The sequence below is a fragment of the Poromitra crassiceps genome, assembly GCF_964638095.1.
Source record: "Poromitra crassiceps genome assembly, chromosome: 28".
Lineage (NCBI taxonomy): Eukaryota > Metazoa > Chordata > Actinopteri > Beryciformes > Melamphaidae > Poromitra > Poromitra crassiceps.
This window is the reverse complement of record NC_139651.1, coordinates 11,113,026-11,140,802: the sequence shown is the minus strand read 5'-3', so window position 1 is coordinate 11,140,802 and position 27,777 is coordinate 11,113,026. Positions and strand designations below refer to the sequence as shown.

Below are 27,777 nucleotides of genomic sequence, written 5' to 3'. Positions count from 1 at the left end.
CCTTTTCCAGATGCCCAGCAAGGTCATCTATTAAGAACTAGTGTCATAGTATTCCCATGATGTCACAAGCATTTTCCTACCAATATGGCGCTACAATACACACAGCTCATTGGCTGGTTGTGTCACTTGATTGTAATCACCTGTTAATTGATTCCAATCACCTGCTATTTTCTGACCAAGATGGGCATGTGGTAACCTAGGCATGTGGTGCTGTAACAATACTATCAATAGCATAGTGTAGCTGCTGACTTGGTGTATCACACAGACTTTATATTGAAATGGCGATATTTAGGATTTGGGTTGAAACTAATGTCTCAAACTTTTTGAGGCTTATAATTCCTCACATAAGACCCTGAATTACATAAAGGTTTTTGTGGATTTCGGTTTCCAGGGTCTTTAATATTTCCCAGTATCTTTCTAATCTATTGTTATACATCATTTATCTTTTTTTATTAGTCTTTAAAAACCATGAGAGGGCAGTAAAGTACACCATGTTATTTCTGCTGAAGACAATTGGGCCTATCTATCACTTTGGGTTCTGATCCATTTGAGCACATTTTCTGCAGAGAATGGTCATATTAGTGTAATATTATTCCCACCTGATTTAATTAGAATACTGAGATAATTATATTTATAATTTCCAGCTATTTTTCCACATCAGCAGACGTCGAAAAAAGACCCAGCAGAGCCCATGTCAGCGTGGTTCCGACTGGATTCATTTTGTAGGCTATTTGGGAATACTTTAAAACGTGCGCATACCCTACACAAGAATGTGCGCTTTTCTTGTGGGGGGCGGAGACAAGCCGATCGAGTACAACGGTGTAGACTGCCCCATGCCATACTGTACTACGCAACAGACCAGCCTAACTAAGTTTACAATGGGGAAACGATACGGGTTTCTCTCGGTTCTTCTGGTCGTGATGGGTGGGTCTTTATCGGTCGTACAGAGGACGCACGCAGCCCTCTAGACGGGTTTTTTTTCTCTCTCTCTCTCCCCCCCCCCCCCCCCCCCCTCCGGTGCTGCTGAACTCAACCAGAATCGCCCGTAGTAAAGTGACACACTGCACGGGACTCGAACAAGTGACCTGCTGCCTCGGAGTCGGAACTATAGTTGCGAGGCTATCTGGGAGTAATATCAACATTGGATCCAGGACAGGAAGACACATCTGCGGATTAAATTAAACGCGATCGCTGCTCCCTCCTGCGCTCACAATGTTGCAGATCACCTAAAAACGCAACACGCCTGGGCTGTTTTTCCTGCTATGTTGCTATCGCACGTCGGGGAGGCTGCTGCTGCTGCTGTGAAAAGTGGACTGTCTGGTTTCTGCTTTCCTTCTCCATCCACTTCCAGTCTTCTGCATGGGACAACGTGTGCTTTCTGTCACATTTTAGCCTGCGCCGCGGTGGTGGTGGCGTAGTAGATCATCTGGCTTGTAGATCGCTCGGTGTCGGTGTAGGTTCGGGGGCTTTTGTATGCCCGTCAAAAACCCCGCGGTCCAAAGTCAAGCTTCTTCTTGCCCCTTAAATCATCATGAGGACCACCGAGGAGGCGGAGGGCTTTGACGGCGAGGCCTCCAACACCTCCATGATCTCCGGGGCGAGCAGCCCGTACCAGCCGACCACCGAGCCCGTCCACCCGAGGAATGTTCTGGGAGGGATCCGGTGCGACGTGGAGTACCTCAAGTCCTACTTTGGCGTTTTGAAGGTGGTTGAAGTGGTAAGTTTCTTCAGTGTGGCTGTGTGCAGTGATGTAGTGTGAATTCATATTTGGGCTGATTGAGATGAGTATAAGAACTATGCCGTCCAGTCTGTGGTGGTGGTCACCATCTCATGGCATTTAAAAAAATGCATAGTCTTTGTCCATTAAAAGCCCCATCCTCTTATAATTTAGAGCCGTTTTAAAGCACTTTAAGCATTTGTCCTAAATATTTCTGTCAGCCCTAAAAAGGTAAAGCCCATTCAAAAATAATGTACACATGTGGGTAGAGTTTAGGTTAGTCTACCATCCACTACATCTCTGACTGTGAGTTTCTGTTTGACCATAAACAAATAGTATGTATGGCCAGTGACCTATGCAGGGTAGGGGTGAAGTTTTTCAGCATAGTTTTAACCCTGTTTTCCAAAGCTTGTTGCCAAAACGTGTACATTTGCATACCGTATATGCAAACTCCTATGGCCCTAACAAGTGTCTAAATCTCCATAGTTTATAGTGACCTTGTTATAGTTATTGTATTTTTTTTACATCCTATTGTACCACTGATGCTGATATTTGTGTAGGCTATCATTCAGAAATGTAGGCTATTATAGAATGACAGTAGTTTTGTGTAAATGTAGTGGGTGTGTCAGGTACCCCTGTCAGAAACTGCGTGAGTCAATGTTAATGTATTAATCTTGGTATATTGGTCTATTCCTGTAGTGTATTAGATCTGTAATCAACTTCCTGTGATTATAAAGTCCTATACTATGTTTGCGAAATGTCATGGTTCAAAAAGTTACTTCAAACAGCTTAGTTACTCAAGAAGACCACACCTAGTGATTGCTCCAGCCTCTGTCGGCCCGGCAGGCAGCAACCACAAAGAAATGGTCAAATCACAACATATTTATTATAGTAATGAGTTTATCAGCTGAGGAGCTCAAGATTGTTGCTCATCTGTATATTCAGTTTTTTTTTCATAGGGAAGACTCGAGGGGAAACCTATTTTGATGTTGCTTTAAACCAAGAGACACCTATAAAGCAGATGTCTGGGGCTGGGGAGAAGAAACGACAACAACAGCAAAGCAAAGCCAGGTCTCCAGAAGCTACGATCATTCACCAGAGGAGGAAATGTCTATCAGGCCAAGACTCTGAGTCCTTTCTCTTGTTCTGCTGCCAGACGGTTCAGAGACGGGGCTGCATGCTCACACATGGAGCACTGTGTCCACAACAGGAAAAACCATCAAACGGAGGAAACTAACAATTAACTCCCAAGTTTGCAGACGGCACAAGAAAAGCGAAAGTGCAAAAGCTTTAGAAAATACTGTTCTCATTCACTGCTCTTCCAGTTGTGTTTGGTGTTTATCATGACCATCTTAGATTCTGTAACTCCCGTTTTAACTACGGTAGTTGTTGACACACACTTATTTCTTTTATAGGACTACAGTATTTTACGCCAATAGTACCTGCAGGGATGGCGTGTTTTTTTAGGCCAACCCAGAAGTCCCTGCACTTCTGGGTTCCCCCGTCTCAAAGTCAACAGGTTTTTTCTATAGACATTTCGGTTAAATGCCTGAAATGAGGTCTGTGGTTAACACAAGTTTATGAAAAGGCGAGCTTGGTGTATCTTCACAAATGAGGAGCACTTTTATGACTTTTGAAGCGTAGATGTGATTTTTAAAAAAAATCAGAAAGGCTTCAAAAGTCATCAAAGTGGTCCTCATTTGTGTAGATTCTCTTGCTGAACACGAAGTTTGCCGTTTCATAAACTTTTGTTAACCACAGACCTTATTTCAGGCATTTAACCAAAATCCATAAAAATCCCAATGACTTTTAGACGAGGGAAGCAGGAGTGCTAACATGCTAACATCCAGGTCTTCCGGACTCGTTCCTGTGCTACTCTGTTTAGCGTGTTGTTATTGGAGGGAATTTGATGGGATGGTATATTCAGTTATGTTTGGAGGACAGCAGCAATTTCAAGTGTGTGTTTTTAACAGTAGTGTTTGAAGAGTGTTTTGAGCCATGGGAGGGCGAGTGTTTACTATATTGAAGCCAGCAGAGTGAGGGACCAGCGTGAGGGACCAGTGGACAGAGTGAGGGACCAGCGGACAGAGTGAGGGACCAGCGGACAGAGTGAGGGACCAGCGGACAGAGTGAGGGACCAGTGGACAGAGTGAGGGACCAGCGGACAGAGTGAGGGACCAGCGGACAGAGTGAGGGACCAGCATGAGGGACCAGTGGACAGAGTGAGGGACCAGTGGACAGAGTGAGGGACCAGCGGACAGAGTGAGGGACCAGCGGACAGAGTGAGGGACCAGCGGACAGAGTGAGGGACCAGCGGACAGAGTGAGGGACCAGAGTGAGGGACCAGCGGACAGAGTGAGGGACCAGCGGACAGAGTGAGGGACCAGCGGACAGAGTGAGGGACCAGCGGACAGAGTGAGGGACCAGAGTGAGGGACCAGCGGACAGAGTGAGAGACCAGCGGACAGAGTGAGGGACCAGCGGACAGAGTGAGGGACCAGCGGACAGAGTGAGGGACCAGAGTGAGGGACCAGCGGACAGAGTGAGGGACCAGAGTGAGGGACCAGCGGACAGAGTGAGGGACCAGCGGACAGAGTGAGGGACCAGCAGACAGAGTGAGGGACCAGCGGACAGAGTGAGAGACCAGCAGACAGAGTGAGGGACCAGTGGACAGAGTGAGGGACCAGCAGACAGAGTGAGGGACCAGTGGACAGAGTGAGCCTGTGCTGCTGCTTACACCTGTCATATTTACCTCTGTGGACTTGGGAAGGCAGCCATCTGTGGTCAGTGTGTGACATGTCTACAGGCAGGAATTAACCAGATTAACATCCACTTTTTAGAAGCAGTATTTCCTCCACCCTTAATAATCCTCTGTTTACACTCGCTATTTACTTCCAGTTTGTTCAGCTCTGATGCTGCCTTTCCAGTTTGACCTACTCATGCATTCACTTCACTTGCAAGGACAGAAGAACCTTTGAATGTCCTCCATGTTTACTTTCACTATCTTAGATTAGGCCTAAAGCCGTGGCTTGCTGCCAAACCATAACAGCTTCATATTCATGTGCCCTTTAACTGCTCTTTCCTCCATCGTCTCACACGTCTCCGTTGACTCAGTGCGATGAGATCCTAGAGCTGATACAGTATGACTGCAATGTAAACCTGACTGCATGTCATGTAAATAGACCACATGTCCATGAAGAAGACGGTTGTCTCTGCTCAATCAGGAAATACTAGTATGCAAATGAGTTTTACTGTTGTTATTGGGCCCAGTGTCCAGTGTTATCATCAGTTATTAGTTTTAAAGACAAACTCAAACGTGTGTTTTTCTTCTGGTTCCTTCAGTTGGGTGTTTGAGCTTCACTGTGCACCATAGTTGGTGCACAGTGCACCATAGTTGGTGCACAGTGTGCACCAACTAGCGGGGTGGGAATCACAAGTTTGATCACGATGCGATCCGATCTCGATTCATTTGACAACGATGCGATTTTTGCCGATATCAGAAAGCCTGCCACCATACGATGCGATTCGATTCAGGGGGCTGCAATCGATATCAGATGATATGCCCCACGATATGCCCACAATCAGTTAAAAAAAAGCAACTAAAATATCATTTGACAATTTTATTGTTGAGCTCTTAGACATTTAAATGAAAAATAATCAATTATTTTTTAATAAGATTCCAAAAATAGAAGCATAATGTTTATTTCTTTGATGCTGGGTCATAGCGATTAATATCAATGTTTTCCCTCTGGATCAATGCAGTTGGATCGTTGATCATTGAATCGATGCAATCGACGGCTAGAAAACACCATACACATTATGTTGCTCACATAAGGAGTATTGCTCTATGAAATACTGGTTGAACTCTTGGGCTTTTTTTGATTATGTCACTTTTGCCAGCTATCAATCCAACGTTATTGATGCTGAACATCTCCGCCCCCCGCCTCCTCTGATCTTTGTTGGTAGACTTCCTTATGACTTTGCTGAGGAAGGGTTCCTCGTGTTCCTCACCACACCCAGGCCTTGCTTGAAGGTGGCAGTTACCTAAGCAGTCCGAAGGTCGCACTGACCCCTGTTGACTCTGAAGAGCTGTGTCTCTATGGAAACCAGGCCGCTATTTGCTACTGCTACTAGCCCCGCCCCCATGCAGTTGTTTCACACCAGAACACTCAAACTGCATTTACACTGGCGTAGACATTCAGTGAGTCAACTAACATGCAGGTTAAGGACATTAACCTGACAAATTTTGTCAGGATTGGTAGGTTAGATAAGTGCAGCTACTGATCCTGTACTGGTTAGTTCTGCAGTGGGTTCTACCCCCCCAGTTTAGTGTCTGTAGGATGAAACCTGAGTGGGGTGTGTCCAGCCCCTGCCTTTGTCTTTCTGTGGTGACTGGGTCAACCGAGTCCAACTGATATTCATGCTTTTCCCTTTTTACGCCGACAGTTAGTAGATCCGTTTGGAACCCGATATGTTGTAATGCTTGACATGACACCAAGCAAATTCTCTTTGTTTTCCAACCGACCCGAGAGACACGGGTGTTGCTGGTTAGCCGCATGTCAGCTCCTTTGTGTCAGCAGCAGAACTTGTCGTGTTGTTTTCTTCTCAGTGGGCTTCTTCTAACAAGGGATCAATTTTGATCACTATCTATTACGGGTGTCAAAAATAATCGATTGTAAGATGCATCGCGATGCGGACGTGCACGATTCTGCATCGATTCACAAATGTCAAAAATCGATTATTTAAAAAAAAATCTTTCTTTATTTTTTATAATCAAATAAAATATAATGGAAGTACATGCCTTTGTTTATTTTAATTATGGATCATAATACAATGCAATTCCAAATAATGCACTTTTATTTTAAAAGTAGCTACAGTGAGAAAAAAGAAAGTGAGAAGAAAGAAATCATGTATTGGGGAAAAAAAGTGATGCATCGATTTAAGATGCATCGATAATCGTTTTATAATCAAATCGTAGCCCTCTGAATCGTAATCGAATCGTGAGGCCAGTGAAGATTCACAGCTCTACTATCTATTGATTTGGTCTGCGCAGGGATGGACAGCACCAGAAAAGAAAAGGTGGGGGAAAAATGCAGTTCACGATCAAAACACAACTCAATTTAGACATTCCACGACAGAAAAGGAGCAGAGCAGGGAGTAGCGATGCGAATTTTGATCAATTTCTTTAATCAATTAATTGGTCAGGTTAACGATCAATTAATCAATTAATAATTATATTAAAAACTGCTTACCTGTCTTTAGGCCTACCCAACAAGTTGATCAACCAACTTAAACGTCCTGCATTAGCTGTCATTGTGCTTGTGGACGTGAGATATTTCAACATTGTATTACAATGTTTACAATGATGACTGTTGTCTTTTTGGGTGTAATTCTCCCACACTGGACTTTCTGTCTGCTAGCTTGGCTTTCTTCTTTCTCTGTATGAGCAGTGAAAGTTACATGTTGCCCTTGTTGTGTTAAATCATTTCAGAAAAGAAAAATGATAAAATAGCACATAGCCTACATTGTCGATGAATCGGTTAGCATATAGTTTGATCCATCAAATTCTTAATGATCGATTAATCAATTGTCAATTAATCATTAACATCCCTAACAGGGAGAAGAAAATCTGACTTTGCTTCCTTACTTAAAACATGAATAAAGAATAGAAATAGATGGTCTGCCAATTAGTTATGTAACAACCAATACTTACAGTAACATGAGACATCCATACATACACAATAACTCACAATCGACAAAGGAAACCCATCAGCTGACAACTTCATATAGTCTAATAATTCTCTCTTTATACATTTCCTCGTATTGAAAGATGTTTATACAAGCCTAATTAAATACTATGAAAAGAGGGTTTTGCAGCCTGTGTGGATCTAGTGTAATGAAGTTACCAGATGCTGCAAAATGTCAACGAGCGCTTCCTGCCTGAGAGAGACGCGCCATGTGCTGCCGTTCACTTCTGCTCCAAACATGATCTATTCTGAGCTTTTAGAGAGACGTAAAGACACACACACGCACACACACACACGCGCACACACACACACACACATATACACACACACACTCACAACCTGCATATAGGTTACTATTCTGCATCACAAAGGTGACTGTAGGCTGCAGAATTGAAATTAGCACGTTCAACATGTAGTGTTTTGTGCTGGAGGTCCCACAGCAGTGCAGCATGTAGTGCAGGGATACTCAACTTGCTTTGCCCGGGGGCCACTTTCGTGAAATGATAGAAGGCCAGGGGGCCAGTTAATAAACAAACAATATACATTTTTCTGTAGCGGATTGTAGGTTTTTGGGGTGTCAGCCGGAGTTTAGTCTGACAATGTTGTGCACACCGGATAGTTAGTTAGGTTAAGTTAGTTAGGTTAAGTACATACATACGTAACTGCCTGGGTAGCGAGCAGACGGCGGTATTTGACAATTTAACTGGAGTCAGCCAAACTTTATTTCACATTAGTTATTATTGTGAATTAGATTCTAATTCGCAATGAAAACTAACGTGAAATGATTAGGAAATTCTCGGGGGGCCACTCTGCACCCTGTTGCGGGCCGCATCTGACTCCCTGGCCGCAAGTTGAGTATCACGGATGTAGTGTTTTGTGCTGGAGGGCCCACAGCAGTGCAGCCTGGAGGGCCCACAGCAGTGCAGCAGTGCTGGAGGTCCCACAGTAGTGCAGCACGCGACACTGACGACAGCACATGACATTGTGCTGTCTATCTCTATAGTGAAGCTTTTTCCCCCGGCCGCCATTAATTTTCCAACAGATGGTGCATAGGAAGGGTATCTGATTCCAAGTGGCCTTTACAGGCAACTCACAATGCTCTTAATCCCTTAGATGGTGTGTGTGTGTGTGTGTGTGTGTGTGTGTGTGTGTGTGTGTGTGTGTGTGTGTGTGTGTGTGTGTGTGTGTGTGTGTGTGTGTGTGTGTGTGTGTGTGTGTGTGTGCGCGTGCGCGCGCGCCTTAGAGCCCGATCGATATATCGGTCCACCGATATTATTGGCCGATAGATCGTATTGCCGATATTTTTTTTTATTTTGTATCTTTTAAATTATAGACGGCATGTTGTGTATATTTTATCTTTTTTCTTAACTCAAGTTATATTTGATATTTGTTCTATTTGTGTTTTTCTATTTCTAGTTATTTATCATTATTAAATTCCCAGTGAGGTTTACTGTTTCATTGCATTGATGTCATTTTGGACAACAAAGTTTATTGATAAGCCGTAAACTATCCTGCCTATACGTTACATATCTCAAGTCATGTCAAGTGTTTGATATCTGAGGGATCATTGCAAAAGAATTGTGTAATATAATGTGTACATATAATGTAAGAATATCTGCCGATATATCGATATCGGAATTTTTTTAACTCCCTAATATCGGTATCGGTATCGGCCTAAAAAAGAAACAGTATCGGTCAGGCTCGTGTGTGTGTGTGTGTGTGTGTGTGTGTGTGTGTGTGTGTGTGTGTGTGTGTGTGTGTGTGTGTGTGTGTGTGTGTGTGTGAGAGATGTGCACAGTCATGCACTCATGCTTGCTTGATGAGCGGGTTGTGGAGGGGTCGAGGTTGCCATAAAATCATTACTTACAAGATGAGCCAGTATGGTGCTTTGTTATCGACCCCCGACACCTGCTGCACAGGGACCTGGGGGAGACGAACATGACATCATCCTCCAGCCCAAGCAGCCCTCCACGTCTGTCTGGGTGTAACCCTCTTTTTGCTTATATTACAGTCACAGACAGACTGCTATCCAGCTGCATGCTCTACTGGAGCTGCAGCAGCTGCACAGGATGGAACTTTGGACTGTTTTAGGTGTGCAACAGAGAGCCGGCCTTCCTTTGAGTGCGCATAGAGACACTGCGGCGCGCGTCATCATTCAGAAACCACGCCCAAAACGGGGGGAAACAAAAACTCCCCCCTGCCCCCCCCCAATCCTGGCGTTCTCCTATGTCACATGTTGCACACAAAGATCATATATACGGAAGATGAACACTCCAACTTACTTCCTTGACAGCTAGGTCCACATTTTTCTTCTCGCCAATTCTCAATGGCTTCCTTGTTTTGCTCGGGAGTACAAAAAAACTTTAACTGGCGATTTTTTTTTTACATTTGTTGTCTGCGCAGCCCCACCACACAACGGCTTTTAGCTACGTTTAATTCAAGGAAAATGACGCTGGTGTATGGAAGTGAATGGAGCGCTTTCCCCCGTGATGGGCATGGCCCTATTTCATGCAGTGTCTCTATTTGTGTCTTTGTCTGTGTGTGTCAGTTGTCGAGCGACTGATCAACATGCTGTGTCCATGCGTTGACTTGCTTGCTAGCTGATGTGTTTGGAAGCCACAGGTTTGAAGGATCGGACAAAGAGTCTGTCATGAACAAGAGAGTTCCTCACTACACACTGCATATTAATAAGCAGGGTAGGTTGGCTTGCACAGCCCACGGCTAGGGAAGAGGCGATATTCTTTTCCCCCCATGATGGCGAATGTTTTTTGCGGAACCTCACACAATCTGTGATTAGTCAGCCATGACACTTAGTTTTGACACTTGGTGGTGGTTGTGGCCTTTGGACAAGCACATGGACTCCGCCCCCACCAGATTATTATTATTTTTTATTAAATGTTCCTTAAACATAGTGCAACAAAATACACATCACAGAACATACACATACCCCTCCCCCCCCCCCCCAACATGTCACCACCATGTACACAGTTGGACTTGGTTGTGAATATAGATTACGTTCTACACAATGGACGCAATTATTACGAAAAAGGAAAGGGAGAAAAGTACAGAACCATGACATCCGTTTTGTCCATTCATATAAATGAGACATTTCACAGCCAGAGAAGCGACATGGATTTTGATTTGGTCACCCTCTGACCCACAATCATCAAGTAACCCGGAGACCTGCCAGTTCACAGCCTGTCAATGTTTCATACGAAATGTCAAACTTATCCCACCACGCTGGTTAGACCCACCAGATCTGGTTTATACCGGTCTGGATCGGGCTGCACCAGGTTCTGCAATATGTCACAGTGGCATTCTCTCGGGTTCTGTTATGTCTCCTCCGGGTCTCTCTCGGACCACTGTGAGCCAGTGGGTAATCTGTGTGTGGTTTTGTGTGGGGCTACATGGCAGGAGAACACCTAAATAGCAGAATTCCTCCCATACTGTGGTTTGGTGATGGATGTTGGCGGGAGAGAGAGGAGCTCCACTAGACTCAGGAGATGTTCTGCTCTATTCATAGGACAGTCAGTCCATCATCTGGCCAGCGTGGGTTGTCAGCACTAACAAAAGGAGGAGTGACTTGACTCACAGTGCGGTATGAAAAGCACTGTCTTCAAAGAGTCTCGCTCTTTCATGTAGACGTATCACAGTGAGCGACCTGCAGGCATTTATTTAGTCGTTTTTATTATGAGTTCTTAGTAGCTGTCCTGTCTCTCACTGATACTAAAAAATGAAATTTAGTTTGCAACTGCTGTACTGTACAGTATGTCTTTCACTCCAACCAGAGCAATTTAGAGAGAGAGTGGCGTCAGTGGAGGACCAAAATGCGTGACTCATCAGCCAATGAACAGCCAGGAAAGGGTCTCACGCTACTTTTGAATGCTAAAATAAAGCTGATAATGTAGAATTTGATTATAAAAAAAAAACTTTTAGAGTACAACACAAACTGTCCATTTTGCTGCAACTCGACAGTGCTGCTGAATCCAGGACCTTACTTCCTGGAACTCTTGAGAGTAAAAAACTGGTCCGTTGGAGTGAATGGAGATGTCGCGACTCTTCTATATACACGGCTCTGACTCCTACCATTGACCATTGATGCCTTTCTCTCTCTCTCTATCGCCCCCTCCAGGTCCTATCGCTCATTGCGTTCATCTGCATAGAGACGATCATGATGTGTTCTCCGTGCGGAGGGGTCTACTTCTTTGAGTTTGTCAGCTGCAGTGCCTTCGTGGTGACAGGAGTGCTCCTCCTCATCTTCAGCCTCAACCTGCACACCAAGGTGCCCCACGTCAACTGGAGCCTCACGGTAGGTGCACGCACACACACACACACACGCATGCACACACAAGCGCACACGCACGCACGCACATACACACGCACACACACACACACACACACACACACACACACACAGAGGCTGCTCTCAGGACAAGTAGTAGTGTGTCATAGAAGTTAATTGGTTAATTGGTTTTGCCTTATAGGTATTGTAACACTATGCTGCACCATTCACAACCACATCACAATGAAACACTCCAGTCACTGGTATATGGGTCAATGTGATTGAAATATGATGCCAGAAGTCTTAACATCATATCTGTTTCTCTTTGCACTACTTTTACTGAGAGCCAAAGTGTGACCGCCTACTTCCTGCTTCAGCACTGTACCAGAGATGTTCATCCGCCATTTATTTTCCCATAGACGTTTCGTAAAATGCTTATAAAAATAGTTTTACTTGTTCAAACCAAACGGTTCAGATATATTTAGAAACAGGAGAGACCTCATAACGTTTCACTCGGATCTAAACCAAACAAAAACCAAACAAAATTGCTGATTTAAAGAAAATATTTTTTCCATGTCGTTCTTTTTTTAAAGTTTTGGTCCGAGTGAAATGTTCTATGGCCTCTCCCGATTCTAAATATAGCTGAACCGTTTGGTTTGATGAAGTAAAACTATTTTTATAAGCATTTTACGAAAATGTAAATGTCAGCTGTCCTCCAGCAGAGCAGATAGGTGGAGATGTGAGATGTTCCTTCATACAGACACATTGGTGTTGCAGAGGGGAGTGGAGCAGCAGATCTAACTGTATTTCCAGAGGCCACACAGCTTCTCTACCCTGGTGAAGCAGTGGCTGTGCAGTCGGAGGTCCAAATCCAACCATAGCTATCAGATTGCTTCATGCTATCCTTGGTACTGCGTATTTCACCTCAAACATGAAGAGAGGGTGTGCTCTTGGCTTCTAGTTTATGGAGAATTCACCCAAATGAAAGGTTTTTATTGTCTTGGACAGAGCCTGTATGTATTCCAAGTCTTCATTTTTTTTTGATGCAGTAGCGCTGATTTACGATCATTTACCAGCTACCTGTGACCAAGACATTCTTTGTAATGTAAAATCCTCCTGGTTAGTTCAGCATTCTTCTTCTTCTGAGACGCTGGAGCAGCCAGCGTTTCCTCTCCCCTGAGGCCCCACTGGCCTCTCTCATCTCTGCTCGCTCACTAGCTCATTATTTTTCCACTCAGGTGTGTAATAGTGTGTGTGATCATGGCTAAAGAAATATGTATGTGTGTGTCTGTGTGTGCGCGCGTGTGTGTGTGTGTGTGTGTGTGTGTGTGTGCGCGTGTGCATGCGTGCGCGTGCGTGTGTGTGTATGAATTGAAGTCAGATTGAATGTGAGGCTCTACAGAAGAGGTTGTACTTGAAGGCAGTTAGACGTTGTGGTGAGCTGAGGTTTGGCTCCGTGGTGTGCTGGCCCTGCTGGCCGGGAACATGCTGTTATGAACACAGACATTGAATCATTCGTCATGTTTTGTAAAAAAAATAAAATAAAAATTGCAAAAAGCTGCGAGCAGATATGCAACGTCATCATGACTGTATTCATGTTGCAGTCAATGTGAACAGCTGATGCATGAGCATTCAGCGGCCCAATATATGAATATAGGGTGAGGTCACAGAGGGGAGGGGCTTAACATGTTACGGTTGTATTGTGTATATTGAAACCCCAGCTGTTCACATTGACTGCAATATGAATGTTAAATAAAATATAAACTTTAATGGTGAGTGATCATCAGTGATGTCATTCGAGCAATTGCAATGTCCTGTTAAGTCTTCTTAACATACATACATAAATACATGAGAATGAGAATCACTGTTATCACATTACATATGAGGAAGTTGACTTAGTCTAAGTATGTAGTGTAACAGTCACATCAATAGTCAGAAGACATATCATATATAATAAATATATAATAAAAGATAAAATTACAAAAAGACAGTGCAGTCCAATATATACAATATACACACTCATTAGAAGGTCCTGACTGAAATAGAAATGTACAATCCAAAAGGTGCACTTGAAGAGAATAAAGTAAAAGAATAGTCAAATATTCTGGTAAGAGAAGCAGCTATGAATATGTTAAAGGAGAATTTCGTTTTTTTTTTAACCTGGACCCATCTCCTGGCAATAATTATGATTTGGCCACTCACCCAGCGATGTCCGTGGCGTTTCTGGCCGTCCTAGCGTTGTTTTGAGACCAAGTCAGTTGTAAAATGGAGCTGATTTGGGGCCAAGTGTGAGCCTGTCTTTCCTGCATCTAAATAGCTATTTTTATTCCCGTTTTCGCCACAATCCGTAATAATGTGATCCCTCAACATCCACCAGAGTGATATTTCGCCCCAGGCCATTTCCTGGACTCTCACAGGGATCAAATTACCTCAAACGTGATCTCGGTCACCAACTCTCGTGAAGTCCCGCGATACTTTCCTGCCGGCTGGCCAACTACAGGTAGGACGCTTTGCGATGGTGGTTTTAGCGTAACCTACAGTATGTGGGGTTTGGCATAACCTTCGTTATTTCGAATCCCACATAGGTTACGCCAAACCCCACATAGGTTACGCTAAAACCACCACCGCAAAGCGTGTACCTGTAGTTGGCCAGCCGGCAGGAAAGTATCGCGGGACTTCACGAGACTTGGTGACCGAGATCACGTTTGAGGTAATTTGATCCCTGTGAGAGTCCAGGAAATGGCCTGGGGCGAAATATCACTCTGGTGGATGTTTAGGGATCACATTATTACGATATGTGGCGAAAACGGGAATAAAAATAGCTATTTAGATGCAGGAAAGACAGGCTCACACTTGCCCCCAAATCAGCTCCATTTTGACTGACTTGGATGCTATTGATCTCAAAACAACGCTAGGACGGCCAGAAACGCCGCGGACATTGCTGGGTGAGTGGCCAAATCACAATTATTGCCAGGAGATGGGTCCAGGTTCAAAAAAACCGAAATTCTCCTTTAATGTGATGAATGCAGTCCAGCTGCATGCCAACAGCCATAAAACACCACCGAAGAAGAAGCAGCCTATTGTCATCTTTTTTTGTAATAATAAAGTTTTGTGAAGAGAAAGAAAGACGGTGTTGCTCTGCAGATACCTTCCTCTCTCCTGACTCCATGCTGCAGCACTAACGAGCCTAGCAAGCTTGGTTGCACTGCACAGTGTATCACTAACAAGTCTAGCATGCTTGGTTGCACTGCACAGTGTAGGCTGCTACCAAGCCCCCAGGAATAGCGCTGGGCTGTGAAGCCATTTGAACATGGTGGCGAAGCTCTGTATTGCAAGTCACGTGACGCCATGCAGCCCAGAAAGGAAAATTCCCATCCACTTGCATGGGGATCCCGGCAGCTGTTAAACCCAGTGGAATTTTTTCCGGGTGTCACTCAAAGTATAAAACAACTCTTTTAATTATCAAATATTTTTTTATGGGGTCATTTTTTCTTCAGAAGCCACTAAGAGCTGTATACGGGTGTATTTCCTTCTTATAATACAATCCATGGGTGGGAGGGGTCTATTTTGCTGCAACTCGACAGTGATGCTTTTTTTTACTCAAGAGTTCCACTTTCTACTTCCTGGAAAAAAACTGGTCCATTGGAGTGAATGGAGATGTCGGAACTCTTCTATTATACGGCTCTGAGTGACTCGTCCCCTATCCAGTTCTTTTAATACATCCATGGCTGCTACCCCATGGTGTGTTTGTGCGTCTATCTCAACTTCAAAGCTGCTCCAATCACATCGGGCCCCTGGGAATCTCACCATGAGTCAGCATTTTGTGGAGTGTTAACTAACTGTACCTCACACTTCAGATAATATACGCGTGTGTGTGTGTGTGTGTGTGTGTGTGTGTGTGTGTGTGTGTGTGTGTGTGTGTGTGTGTGTGTGTGTGTGTGTGTGTGTGTGTGTGTGTGTGTGTGAGATTTAAAGTTTTACAGAGTGCTGGCTAGGCTGTGGAATGTGGGACTGACTCGCAGAGAGAGGCTGGATATTAACTGGAGGGACAGAATTGATGGGGATCTAGGGGGATTTTACAAGGACACTCCAGTTCAGTTCAGCCTTTACTCTAATCCCAGAGGGCAAATTGGATTTGCAGTCAAGTCCATCACAAACAACAACAAACGTAGATGTAGGTAATCTAGATCAGGCATCAGCTACCTCTCGTTGTAGATGTAGGTAATCTATATCAGGCATCGGCTACTTCTCGTTGTAGATGTAGGTAATCTAGATCAGGCATCAGCTACTTCTCGTTGTAGATGTAGGTAACCTATACCAGGCATCGGCTACTTCTCGCTGTAGATGTAGGTAACCTATATCAGGCATCGGCTACTTCTCGTTGTAGATGTAGGTAACCTATATCAGGCATCGGCTACTTCTCGTTGTAGATGTAGGTAACCTGTATCAGGCATCGGCTACTTCTCGTTGTAGATGTAGGTAACCTATATCAGGCATCGGCTACTTCTCGTTGTAGATGTAGGTAACCTATATCAGGCATCGGCTACTTCTCGTTGTAGATGTAGGTAACCTATATCAGGCATCAGCTACTTCTCGTTGTAGATGTAGGTAACCTATATCAGGCATCAGCTACTTCTCGTTGTAGATGTAGGTAACCTATATCAGGCATCAGCTACTTCTCGTTGTAGATGTAGGTAACCTATATCAGGCATCAGCTACTTCTCATTGTAGATGTAGGTAACCTATATCAGGCATCAGCTACTTCTCGCTGTAGATGTAGGTAACCTATATCAGGCATCAGCTACTTCTCGCTGTAGATGTAGGTAACCTATATCAGGCATCAGCTACTTCTCGTTGTAGATGTAGGTAACCTATATCAGGCATCAGCTACTTCTCGTTGTAGATGTAGGTAACCTATATCAGGCATCAGCTACTTCTCGTTGTAGATGTAGGTAACCTGTATCAGGCATCAGCTACTTCTCGTTGTAGATGTAGGTAACCTATATCAGGCATCAGCTACTTCTCGTTGTAGATGTAGGTAACCTATATCAGGCATCGGCTACTTCTCGTTGTAGATGTAGGTAACCTATATCAGGCATCAGCTACTTCTCGTTGTAGATGTAGGTAACCTATATCAGGCATCAGCTACTTCTCGTTGTAGATGTAGGTAACCTATATCAGGCATCAGCTACTTCTCGTTGTAGATGTAGGTAACCTATATCAGGCATCAGCTACTTCTCGTTGTAGATGTAGGTAACCTATATCAGGCATCGGCTACTTCTCGTTGTAGATGTAGGTAACCTGTATCAGGCATCGGCTACTTCTCGTTGTAGATGTAGGTAACCTATATCAGGCATCGGCTACTTCTCGTTGTAGATGTAGGTAACCTATATCAGGCATCAGCTACTTCTCGTTGTAGATGTAGGTAACCTATATCAGGCATCAGCTACTTCTCGTTGTAGATGTAGGTAACCTATATCAGGCATCAGCTACTTCTCGTTGTAGATGTAGGTAACCTATATCAGGCATCAGCTACTTCTCGTTGTAGATGTAGGTAACCTATATCAGGCATCAGCTACTTCTCGCTGTAGATGTAGGTAACCTATATCAGGCATCAGCTACTTCTCGCTGTAGATGTAGGTAACCTAGAGCCAACACCAGAGGGAAGAATAGGGAACTCCCTGCATACAAAGGGGGATTCCATTTGGAGAGGATGGAACCGGATGAGTTTCCTGTTAAACCAGCTGGGCAAAATAGAAATGTGTGTGTGTGTGTGTGTGTGTGTGTGTGTGTGTGTGTGTGTGTGTGTGTGTGTGTGTGTGTGGTACCAGTTTGTCAGAGATGTTATGTTTACATAGTAGCCTGATACAGTACTGATTAAGCCCCAGTCTTTTGTTGTGTTTCTACGTTTGTGACATGGCCATGGTATGAGTGTCATGTGATGATTAGAATCAGGCATCGGCTCACGAGGGCCGCGCCCCCGAGCACGCTGAGCTTCTGGTCATGTGACCTCCTGTGCCCGGAGCACGGCTTGCGTCAGAAAACAGGAGTAACGAGTGAAGCCGTAAAGAGGTGCAAAACATCAAAGAGTAGGATCCTCTCCCTCTCTCTCTCTCCGTCTCTCCCTCTCTCTCTCTCTCTCTCTCCCTCTCTCTCTCTCTCCGTCTCTCTCTCTCTGTCTCTCCCTCTCTCTCCCTCTCTCTCCCTCTCTCTCTCTCTCTCCCTCTCTCTCCCTCTCTCTCTCTCCCTCTCCCTCTCTCTCTCTCCCTCTCTATAAAACCACGTGTAAAAAGGCAGTGGTTTTAGTGAGTTGCTGGAGGGATTCTGTGTGTTTGTGTGTAATATGAGGCGGTAGTAAGCAGCTTTGAAGTGAGCAGTTTGAAACTCAGGCACAGTTAAACACTGGGGGAGTGAGAGAGTGAAACATTGCGGTGAGTGAGAGAGTGAAACACTGGAGGAGTGAGAGAGTGAAACACTGGGGGAGTGAGAGAGTGAAACACTGGGGGAGTGAGAGAGTGAAACATTGGGGCGAGTGAGAGAGTGAAACACTGGGGGAGTGAGAGAGTGAAACACTGGGGGAGTGAGAGAGTGAAACACTGGGTGAGTGAGAGAGTGAAACACTGGGGGAGTGAGAGAGTGAAACACTGGGGGGAGTGAGAGAGTGAAACACTGGGGGAGTGAGAGAGTGAAACACTGGGGGGAGTGAGAGAGTGAAACACTGGGGGAGTGAGAGAGTGAAACACTGGGGGGAGTGAGAGAGTGAAACACTGGGGGAGTGAGAGAGTGACACACTGGGGGAGTGAGAGAGTGAAACACTGGGGGAGTGAGAGAGTGAAACATTGGGGCGAGTGAGAGAGTGAAACACTGGGGGAGTGAGAGAGTGAAACACTGGGGGAGTGAGAGAGTGAAACACTGGGTGAGTGAGAGAGTGAAACACTGGGGGAGTGAGAGAGTGAAACACTGGGGGAGTGAGAGTGAAACACTGGGGGAGTGAGAGAGTGAAACACTGGGGGAGTGAGAGAGTGAAACACTGGGGGAGTGAGAGAGTGAAACACTGGGGGAGTGAGAGAGTGAAACACTGGGGGGAGTGAGAGAGTGAAACACTGGGGGAGTGAGAGAGTGAAACACTGGGGGAGTGAGAGAGTGAAACACTGGGGGAGTGAGAGAGTGAAACACTGGGGGGAGTGAGAGAGTGAAACACTGGGGGAGTGAGAGAGTGAAACACTGGGGGGAGTGAGAGAGTGAAACACTGGGGGAGTGAGAGAGTGAAACACTGGAGGGGAGTGAGAGAGTGAAACACTGGGGGAGTGAGAGAGTGAAACACTGGGGGAGTGAGAGAGTGAAACATTGTGGTGAGTGAGAGAGTGAAACACTGGAGGAGTGAGAGAGTGAAACACTGGGGGAGTGAGAGAGTGAAACACTGGGGGAGTGAGAGAGTGAAACATTGGGGCGAGTGAGAGAGTGAAACACTGGGGGAGTGAGAGAGTGAAACACTGGGGGAGTGAGAGAGTGAAACACTGGGTGAGTGAGAGAGTGAAACACTGGGGGAGTGAGAGAGTGAAACACTGGGGGAGTGAGAGAGTGAAACACTGGGGGAGTGAGAGAGTGAAACACTGGGGGAGTGAGAGAGTGAAACATTGGGGCGAGTGAGAGAGTGAAACACTGGGGGAGTGAGAGAGTGAAACACTGGGGGAGTGAGAGAGTGAAACACTGGGGGAGTGAGAGAGTGAAACACTGGGGGAGTGAGAGAGTGAAACACTGGGGGAGTGAGAGAGTGAAACACTGGGGGAGTGAGAGAGTGAAACACTGTGGGAGTGAGAGAGTGAAACACTGGGGGAGTGAGAGAGTGAAACACTGGGGGAGTGAGAGAGTGAAACACTGGGGGAGTGAGAGAGTGAAACACTGGGTGAGTGAGAGAGTGAAACACTGGGGGAGTGAGAGAGTGAAACACTGGGGGAGTGAGAGAGTGAAACACTGGGTGAGTGAGAGAGTGAAACACTGGGGGAGTGAGAGAGTGAAACATTGGGGCGAGTGAGAGAGTGAAACACTGGAGGAGTGAGAGAGTGAAACACTGGGGGAGTGAGAGAGTGAAACACTGGGGGAGTGAGAGAGTGAAACATTGGGGCGAGTGAGAGAGTGAAACACTGGGGGAGTGAGAGAGTGAAACACTGGGGGAGTGAGAGAGTGAAACACTGGGTGAGTGAGAGAGTGAAACACTGGGGGGAGTGAGAGAGTGAAACACTGGGGGAGTGAGAGAGTGAAACACTGGGGGAGTGAGAGAGTGAAACATTGTGGTGAGTGAGAGAGTGAAACACTGGAGGAGTGAGAGAGTGAAACACTGGGGGAGTGAGAGAGTGAAACACTGGGGGAGTGAGAGAGTGAAACATTGGGGCGAGTGAGAGAGTGAAACACTGGGGGAGTGAGAGAGTGAAACACTGGGGGAGTGAGAGAGTGAAACACTGTGGGAGTGAGAGAGTGAAACACTGGGGGAGTGAGAGAGTGAAACACTGGGGGAGTGAGAGAGTGAAACATTGGGGCGAGTGAGAGAGTGAAACACTGGGGGAGTGAGAGAGTGAAACACTGGGGGAGTGAGAGAGTGAAACACTGGGGGAGTGAGAGAGTGAAACACTGGGGGAGTGAGAGAGTGAAACACTGGGGGAGTGAGAGAGTGAAACACTGGGGGAGTGAGAGAGTGAAACACTGGGGGGAGTGAGAGAGTGAAACACTGTGGGAGTGAGAGAGTGAAACACTGGGGGAGTGAGAGAGTGAAACAGAAACACTGGGGGGAGTGAGAGAGTGAAACACTGGGGGAGTGAGAGAGTGAAACACTGTGGGAGTGAGAGAGTGAAACACTGTGGGAGTGAGAGAGTGAAACACTGGGGGAGTGAGAGAGTGAAACACTGGGGGGAGTGAGAGAGTGAAACACTGTGGGAGTGAGAGAGTGAAACACTGGGTGAGTGAGAGAGTGAAACACTGGGGGAGTGAGAGAGTGAAACACTGGGGGAGTGAGAGAGTGAAACACTGGGGGAGTGAGAGAGTGAAACACTGGGGGAGTGAGAGAGTGAAACATTGGGGCGAGTGAGAGAGTGAAACACTGGGGGAGTGAGAGAGTGAAACATTGGGGCGAGTGAGAGAGTGAAACACTGGGGGAGTGAGAGAGTGAAACACTGGGGGAGTGAGAGAGTGAAACACTGGGGGAGTGAGAGAGTGAAACACTGGGGGAGTGAGAGAGTGAAACACTGGGGGAGTGAGAGAGTGAAACACTGGGGGAGTGAGAGAGTGAAACACTGGGGGGAGTGAGAGAGTGAAACACTGTGGGAGTGAGAGAGTGAAACACTGGGGGAGTGAGAGAGTGAAACAGAAACACTGGGGGGAGTGAGAGAGTGAAACACTGGGGGAGTGAGAGAGTGAAACACTGTGGGAGTGAGTGAATTAACCGATTCATTGTCAGTCAACTATTAAATTAATTAGGGGGGCACGGTGGCGCAGTGGTAGCGCTGTCGCCTCACAGCTAGAAGGTCCTGGGTTCGATTCCCACCTGGGACGCTGTGAGCGCCGAAGGAGTGCGTGCCCGTCCGCATGTCCTCGAGTGCCCACCGCCCGGGTGGGGTCGTCAAAAGGGCCTTTCTGTTTGCATGTTCTCCCCATGTGCCTCCCGGGGGTTTCCTTCATATAGGAACCCCTCACCAACAACATGCAATATCCTGGTCGCTGAAGTGGTGCCTCCTCTGGTTGTTAGGGGCGCCTGTTCAGAGGGAGGGGAACTCGTTGGAATAGCGTGATCCTCCCACGTGCTATGTCCTACTGGTGAAGCTTCCCCTGTCAGGTGAAAAGAAGCGGCTGGCTAACTGCCCATGCCTGATTGTTAGGTTAATACAGGACAGGTTTGAAAAATGTCAACTGCCTCAGAACATAACAGACTCTAATGTCATTGTGTGTGTGTGTGTGTGTGTGTGTGTGTGTGTGTTCTTGTAGGACCTGGTTAACACTGCTGCCAGCACCTTCTTCTTCTTCTTGTCGTCTCTGGTGTTGGCCTGTATCAACCACAACACAGGAGCAGAGCTCGCAGCAGTGGTGAGTAGCCAGAACTAAGCCCTCCCTTCTGTCTCAGCTCCTTACAGCGCCCCCTACAGTCAGTCTTTCCTTCCTACCTATTTCACCGTTGGTGTTCTATGAAAACATACATAGAGATTAAATAGGCAACGCCCATCACAGGGGGAAAGCGCTCCATTCACTTCCATACACCAGCGTCGGTGTCCTTGAATTAAACATAGCTAAAAGCTGTTGTGTGGTGGGGCTGCGCAGACAACAAATGGAAAAAAATCGCCAATTAAAGTTTTTTTTTGTACTCCTGACTGAGCAAAACAAGGAAGCCTGCTGACGTACGACGTTGGGTCTGACCACGTGAGACTAGGGTGAGCAGAGGGTTCAGTTGAAGAATGGTTGGTCATTATGATTCGGCCCGCTGCTGCCCCCTGTGGAACATTGGCCCAATTGTTCAGATTTATCAGCCTCGGATCACATGCTTTCTTTGGCGAGTCAGGGGAACGCTGCCAAATTAAACCTGACGTGTGTGTGTGTGTGTGTGTGTGTGTGTGTGTGTGTGTGTGTGTGTGTGTGTGTGTGTGTGTGTGTGTGTGTGTGTGTGTGTGTGTGTGGTAGTATGTGTTGTGGGTTATTTAAGTACAAATGAACACACAGATCTGCGTTTTTAATTTTGTTTCACAATAAGGAAGCATGCAATTCCAAATCATGTGCAAATTATTGATGTTATAAAAAAAATTGTATTTGAAAATGTTTTTTTATGTTCACATTGTGCTCACATTCTAGTGTCTGAGACATATTCTAGTCTAGATGTGTTTATTTATGTAGACCTTTATCACAATCATCTCAACGGGCTTTACATAGCATCATATACTAGAGACACACATCACAATACATCCTATTCGCCTTATTCACCACGCCCACTTTTTCTCTCTTCTGCGTTAGACGCAATTGTATTTGTTCTTCCGGTTCAGCGCTAGTTGGCGGCCAATTTCAAAACAAAACCTCACTATAATAATGAATGAAATTTGGCAACATTCAGAAGCTACACTGCGGCCAACTTCAGTGACATGTTCATAGCGTTACTGCTGCGAGGAGCCGATGGCTGTACCCGGTCGGCATTTAACGTTAGTTACAAAAGCACGTCGACAGTGTTTTCTCACTGCCAGTAGCCTACAGTAGGGTTTGACAGATACTGTAGCTATGTCCGACCGGTGTCAGCACAGTCGGCGCTCCCGGTCCTCGCTGCTCGTTAAATATTTCCAAATAGGCGTTATTCTGATAAACTGGTAACATATTTGGAATGTTACGTTCTCACCCGGAAAAATATAAAAACTTTCAAAAGTTTTTTTTTTTTCTGCTTGAAAACAGCTTTTTGGCAAGTCTCAAAAGGATAAAGGTAGGAGTAATCTACTTCCGGCTCTAAAACGGAAAGACGATTACAAAATGACGTCATGCGGAAGCGTCCTTTTATATGGGCAAATAATAAGGTGAATACTACGTCTCTATGGCTAACATGTGCACATTTTAATGTACTCCTGTACGTGTGAATGCAGGTGTTTGGCTTCCTGGTGACGGCCGTGTTCGGCCTGAACAGCTTCCTGGCCGTGCGGCGGTGGAGGCGCGGCAGCGGCGGCGGCGGCGCTCAGGGGGCGGCGCAGACCAGCGAGTACATGCGAGCGCGCACGGCGTCCCGCGGAGAAGTGGAGGCGCGACCCGAGCTGGCGTGAGGAGGACTCGACAATCGAGACCGACCGAGTGGGCGAAGAAGACACACTACCGGTAACCACCTGAGAGGGGCGCTACTCTGCCTTCCAAATGATCGTACCCCTTTGACTTCTCTCTCATCGTAACACTTAGCCTTCGACTGGCCTGTCCTTCCGGGCCTGTCCAGTCGCTGAACACATCTTTATTTCACAGGCACAAAATGTGCAACTATGACTTTGCAGTTTGCAGTTTGAATTGTGTCACGTCGAGATCGAGGATTTGTCCCCTGAAACACTTTATTTTATTCGACAAAACTTTGACTAAACCAGTGAGAAGGACGGCTTCCATAGGGAGCCAAAGAAAGGCCGTCGTCCAGTAGAACTGTGCATCGACTCCTGGTCTGAAGTAGGTGTGGACTTTTGTTGATTTTTTTTTTTTTTAGAAAGTTGTATGTTTTTTAACTGTGAATCGAGCACAGTCATCAGAAGGTCAACTATCACAAGATGTTCGTATGTATGTGAAGAGAAATGTGACCACGCTGGACCAGCAGCTGAACCTGCAGTATAGGACTCGCTCCCAGTGGATCTATATGGCCTTGCTGTCTTGGCTACTGACATCAGCCTTTGGCTACTGACATCCGCCTTTGGCTATGACACATGAGTGGGACTGACGTGAGATATTAATGGAAACATGAGACATGTTGACACGAATGGAGTTTTCGCCCCCCCGGCTTTGCCCTGTTTTATAAATGCCTTTTAACATGTGACTTTCAGCCACTGTCAAGTCCTTCACCGCCTGCAACTATAACAAAAACAGAATCTGTCTGACTGCAATAGGGAGGGTTTATTACAACAGTATGTTGCAATATTTCAAATGAGGAATAGTCTTTTTCCAATACAATGTGTCTATATAGGTTGGACACAATTACAGTATGAGACCAAAATCTGTTGTAACTGCCACTTTGCTATTGTCTTTGCCTTGTGCCCACCACCCACTCCACTGAGTTGTGTTTGCCTTGTGCCCACCACCCACTCCACTGAGTTGTGTTTGCCTTGTGCCCACCACCCACTCCACTGAGTTGTGTTTGCCTTGTGCCCACCACCCACTCCACTGAGTTGTGTTTGCCTTGTGCCCACCACCCACTCCACTGAGTTGTGTTTGCCTTGTGCCCACCACCCACTCCACTGAGTTGTGTTTGCCTTGTGCCCACCACCCACTCCCACTGAGTTGACTTTTGGCTGTAACGAGTTCAGTAACGAGTATCGGGCTAATTTTGTCTGTCAAGTCCCGGCTTAATGAACGGCTTAATTCCATCCATTTGATCCTAGTTTGTGTCAAGAACGCAACAAATATCCACGTGCCTGGATCCAGACCTTCACATGTGTCTGGATCCAGACCTTCATATGTGCCTGGATCCAGACCTTCACATGTGTCTGGATCCAGACCTTCACATGTGCCTGGATCCAGACCTTCACATGTGTCTGGATCCAGACCTTCATATGTGCCTGGATCCAGACCTTCACATGTGTCTGGATCCAGACCTTCACATGTGCCTGGATCCAGACCTTCACATGTGTCTGGATCCAGACCTTCACATGTGTCTGGATCCAGACCTTCACATGTGTCTGGATCCAGACCTTCACATGTGTCTGGATCCAGACCTTCACATGTGCCTGGATCCAGACCTTCACATGTGTCTGGATCCAGACCTTCACATGTGTCTGGATCCAGACCTTCACATGTGCCTGGATCCAGACCTTCCAGTCCACTGAGTTGACTTTTGGCTTCTGAATGGAATGTTAACGAGTTGACAATTCAGTCTGATATCAGGCTACATTCACATTCCAACATTTGAATTTGTAGGTGTTTGTTACTTTAGTTAGGACAACACTTTCATCCAGGTGCAGGTGATGTTTGCTGGCAATTGGTATAATTATTGTCCAATATGTTAAGTATGTACATGTATCCATCCAGGGCCTCAGGTGACAGGAAATGGTGGCGGTAGCTCAATAAGGTGGTGCATTTGGAAACAAAAATGAAATCCACAGGTGACCTGGTTAAAATCAGTGCCCTTAGTCTATACAGTATATCTCAGGTATTGACAAATTCCTTCCAACTTTGATTTTTAAAGTATTTAAAAATAGATATATTCCCTCTCACCTGTAGTGCTATTTATCCCTCTATATCGTTTTGTGTTGGTTGCCTGAGTTTTGGAGATATCGGCCACAGAGTTTCTGCCTTCTCTCCAATACAATGGAACTGGATGGCACTCGGCTTGTGGTGCTCAAAGTGCCAAAGAAATACATTTGATAAACTCAACAGCAATGTCTCTTTCCAGAAATCATGACCCCGTTACTCAAGATAATCCACAGACCTTGTTATGAGCAGTTGGAGAGAAGGCAGCCATCTCTACGGCCGATATCTCCAAAACTCAGGCAACTATCCCAAAACGATATAGATGGATAAATAGCACTACAGGTGAGAGGAAAAATATGTATTTTGGATTTTAGGGTGAGCTGTCCCTTTTTAAGACCATTTGAAATGAAATCACAGGGTGCCTCGACCTGAAAGCTGTACTGCATAATGCCTTCTTAATCATTGGCATCGAGATTAGAGATCTGTAATTTTTCAAATAATAATATTATAGTTATTTAATATAATAATATTAAATAATAACTATCCAACAAAACAAAAGGAGTGAAGTGAATGTGGGAGCAGTAGCGCAAGGAGCATCCGTGTCATAGCTTTCACCCTGTATTACATTCAATTTAAAATGTCTATATGTATTTACATTGTATTATCAGTACACACTATGTGCTATCAGACCTCTATCAATCCACAATGCAGCTGTTAATACGACATATCTTGGAATACAGGGCATAACTAGCTTATCATTCCTTTCTCGTTTTTCCTTTCAGCCAGTGTTGACATGCAAACTGTAGGCTTACTCTTGAAAAATCACATCTGTGCTTGTGTGTTGATGGGAGGAAGCAAGAAATGGTGACTAAATGTGTTTGTCTCTAACATTGTTCTAAGGGTGTGTGTGTGTGTGTCTGTGTGTGTGTGAGAGAGTGACATCTGGTGTATGTATATCTGGCACGGGTATCAGTTGTTCATCTGTGCAGGCTCTAAAATGGACAGTATAGCGCCATCTCCTGGTCTTCGTCTAAAGTGTATTCTTTGTGACCACAATGGACCAAGAACGCCTGATGTTAGATGTTAGAGTGTGTGAGGAAACGCTACAAAATTGTCAATTTCGCAATTGATTGTTATGAGCTGACAGTCATATAGCTTTTAATAATGTAGGCCAAACCGGGGCAGAAGTGTATGTGAATATGGTTTAAAATTGATGGGCGCTTGATTTGTGTTTTGCGAGACAGCTAAACGGCCTCAGAAATGGGTACAACATAAATCAAGCACTTCTCACGTGTTCTCATTAATTTATATTGTGTTCAATTAATGTTTGGCTCCAGGTTCGGTGACTGAAGGAGTTGTTTGAATAGACAATCACATGTTTGTATTTATGTCTGTCTCACGTTGATGGATTTGATTGTGTCTGTGTGGTTTTAACAATATTACAAGTTGTACAGCTAGCTCTGCTTATGTTGCAAAAAAAAATCATGCAATCATTCTGCTATTTGTTAATATCCTAAAAAAAACAAGTGGCTTGTCTAAATTTGTCAAATATCACCCTATGTATAACTTTATGCTATATTATGGTCTAATTGTATTTATGAGGAGAACACTATTTTCCCAATTGTGCTATTAACTATATGATCAGCCTGACTTTTGGGGTAAAATTAGAAATGGCTTTTACAATGAGATGCTCATCTGTTTCCTTTTAATTCTGTGTGCTTTGATAATGATTTACAACAAGGTTTGTCACACACTCGTATTTTTTTGTATTTAAAACATTCTCTATAGATTCAACATCAGTATAGTTTATAGTGACAATTTAAATAAAGTGATTTGGACATTACTGAAAATGGTTCCATCTTTATTTAAAAAACCCAAATTATTTTATTTTTTTGCACAAAAGGGCAGAACAGTTCTTCCCTGAAATCCAGATGTCGTTCTCGTGGAACAAATTGTATTTTTAACCGACAGTAGTTTAACAAGGGGCCTCATTTATAGAGTTGTACTCTGATTTCATCACAATGTTAAAGATCATTTTTCAAATTGTGTTTACAGTACATGGCAAAGGATATAATACAGTGTGCATGCAACTTCTGCCCAGAAATACACACAAGCACATTCTTAGGAATTTAAGTGCGCATGAGC

General features: G+C 45.2%; 1 protein-coding gene across 1 annotated transcript; it reads left to right on the top strand.

The window, feature by feature from the left end:
- The first annotated feature begins 1,072 nt into the window (after positions 1–1,072).
- cmtm4 (CKLF-like MARVEL transmembrane domain containing 4) lies at positions 1,073–24,781 on the top strand. The gene is made up of 4 exons (XM_083662236.1): positions 1,073–1,717; positions 11,596–11,772; positions 21,721–21,819; positions 23,346–24,781. Exons 1-4 carry the CDS (start codon positions 1,532–1,534, stop codon positions 23,517–23,519), a joined length of 636 nt encoding a protein of 211 aa, XP_083518362.1. The 5' UTR covers positions 1,073–1,531; the 3' UTR covers positions 23,520–24,781.
- The last annotated feature ends 2,996 nt before the right edge of the window (positions 24,782–27,777 follow it).

Coding starts and splice junctions, on each gene's coding strand:
- cmtm4 (XM_083662236.1), top strand. CDS start 1,532: ATGAGGACCACCGAGGAGGCGGAGGGCTTTGACGGCGAGGCCTCCAAC. Junction 11,773..21,720: donor ACGTCAACTGGAGCCTCACG/GTAGGTGCACGC, acceptor GTGTTCTTGTAG/GACCTGGTTAACACTGCTGC. Junction 21,820..23,345: donor GAGCAGAGCTCGCAGCAGTG/GTGAGTAGCCAG, acceptor GTGTGAATGCAG/GTGTTTGGCTTCCTGGTGAC.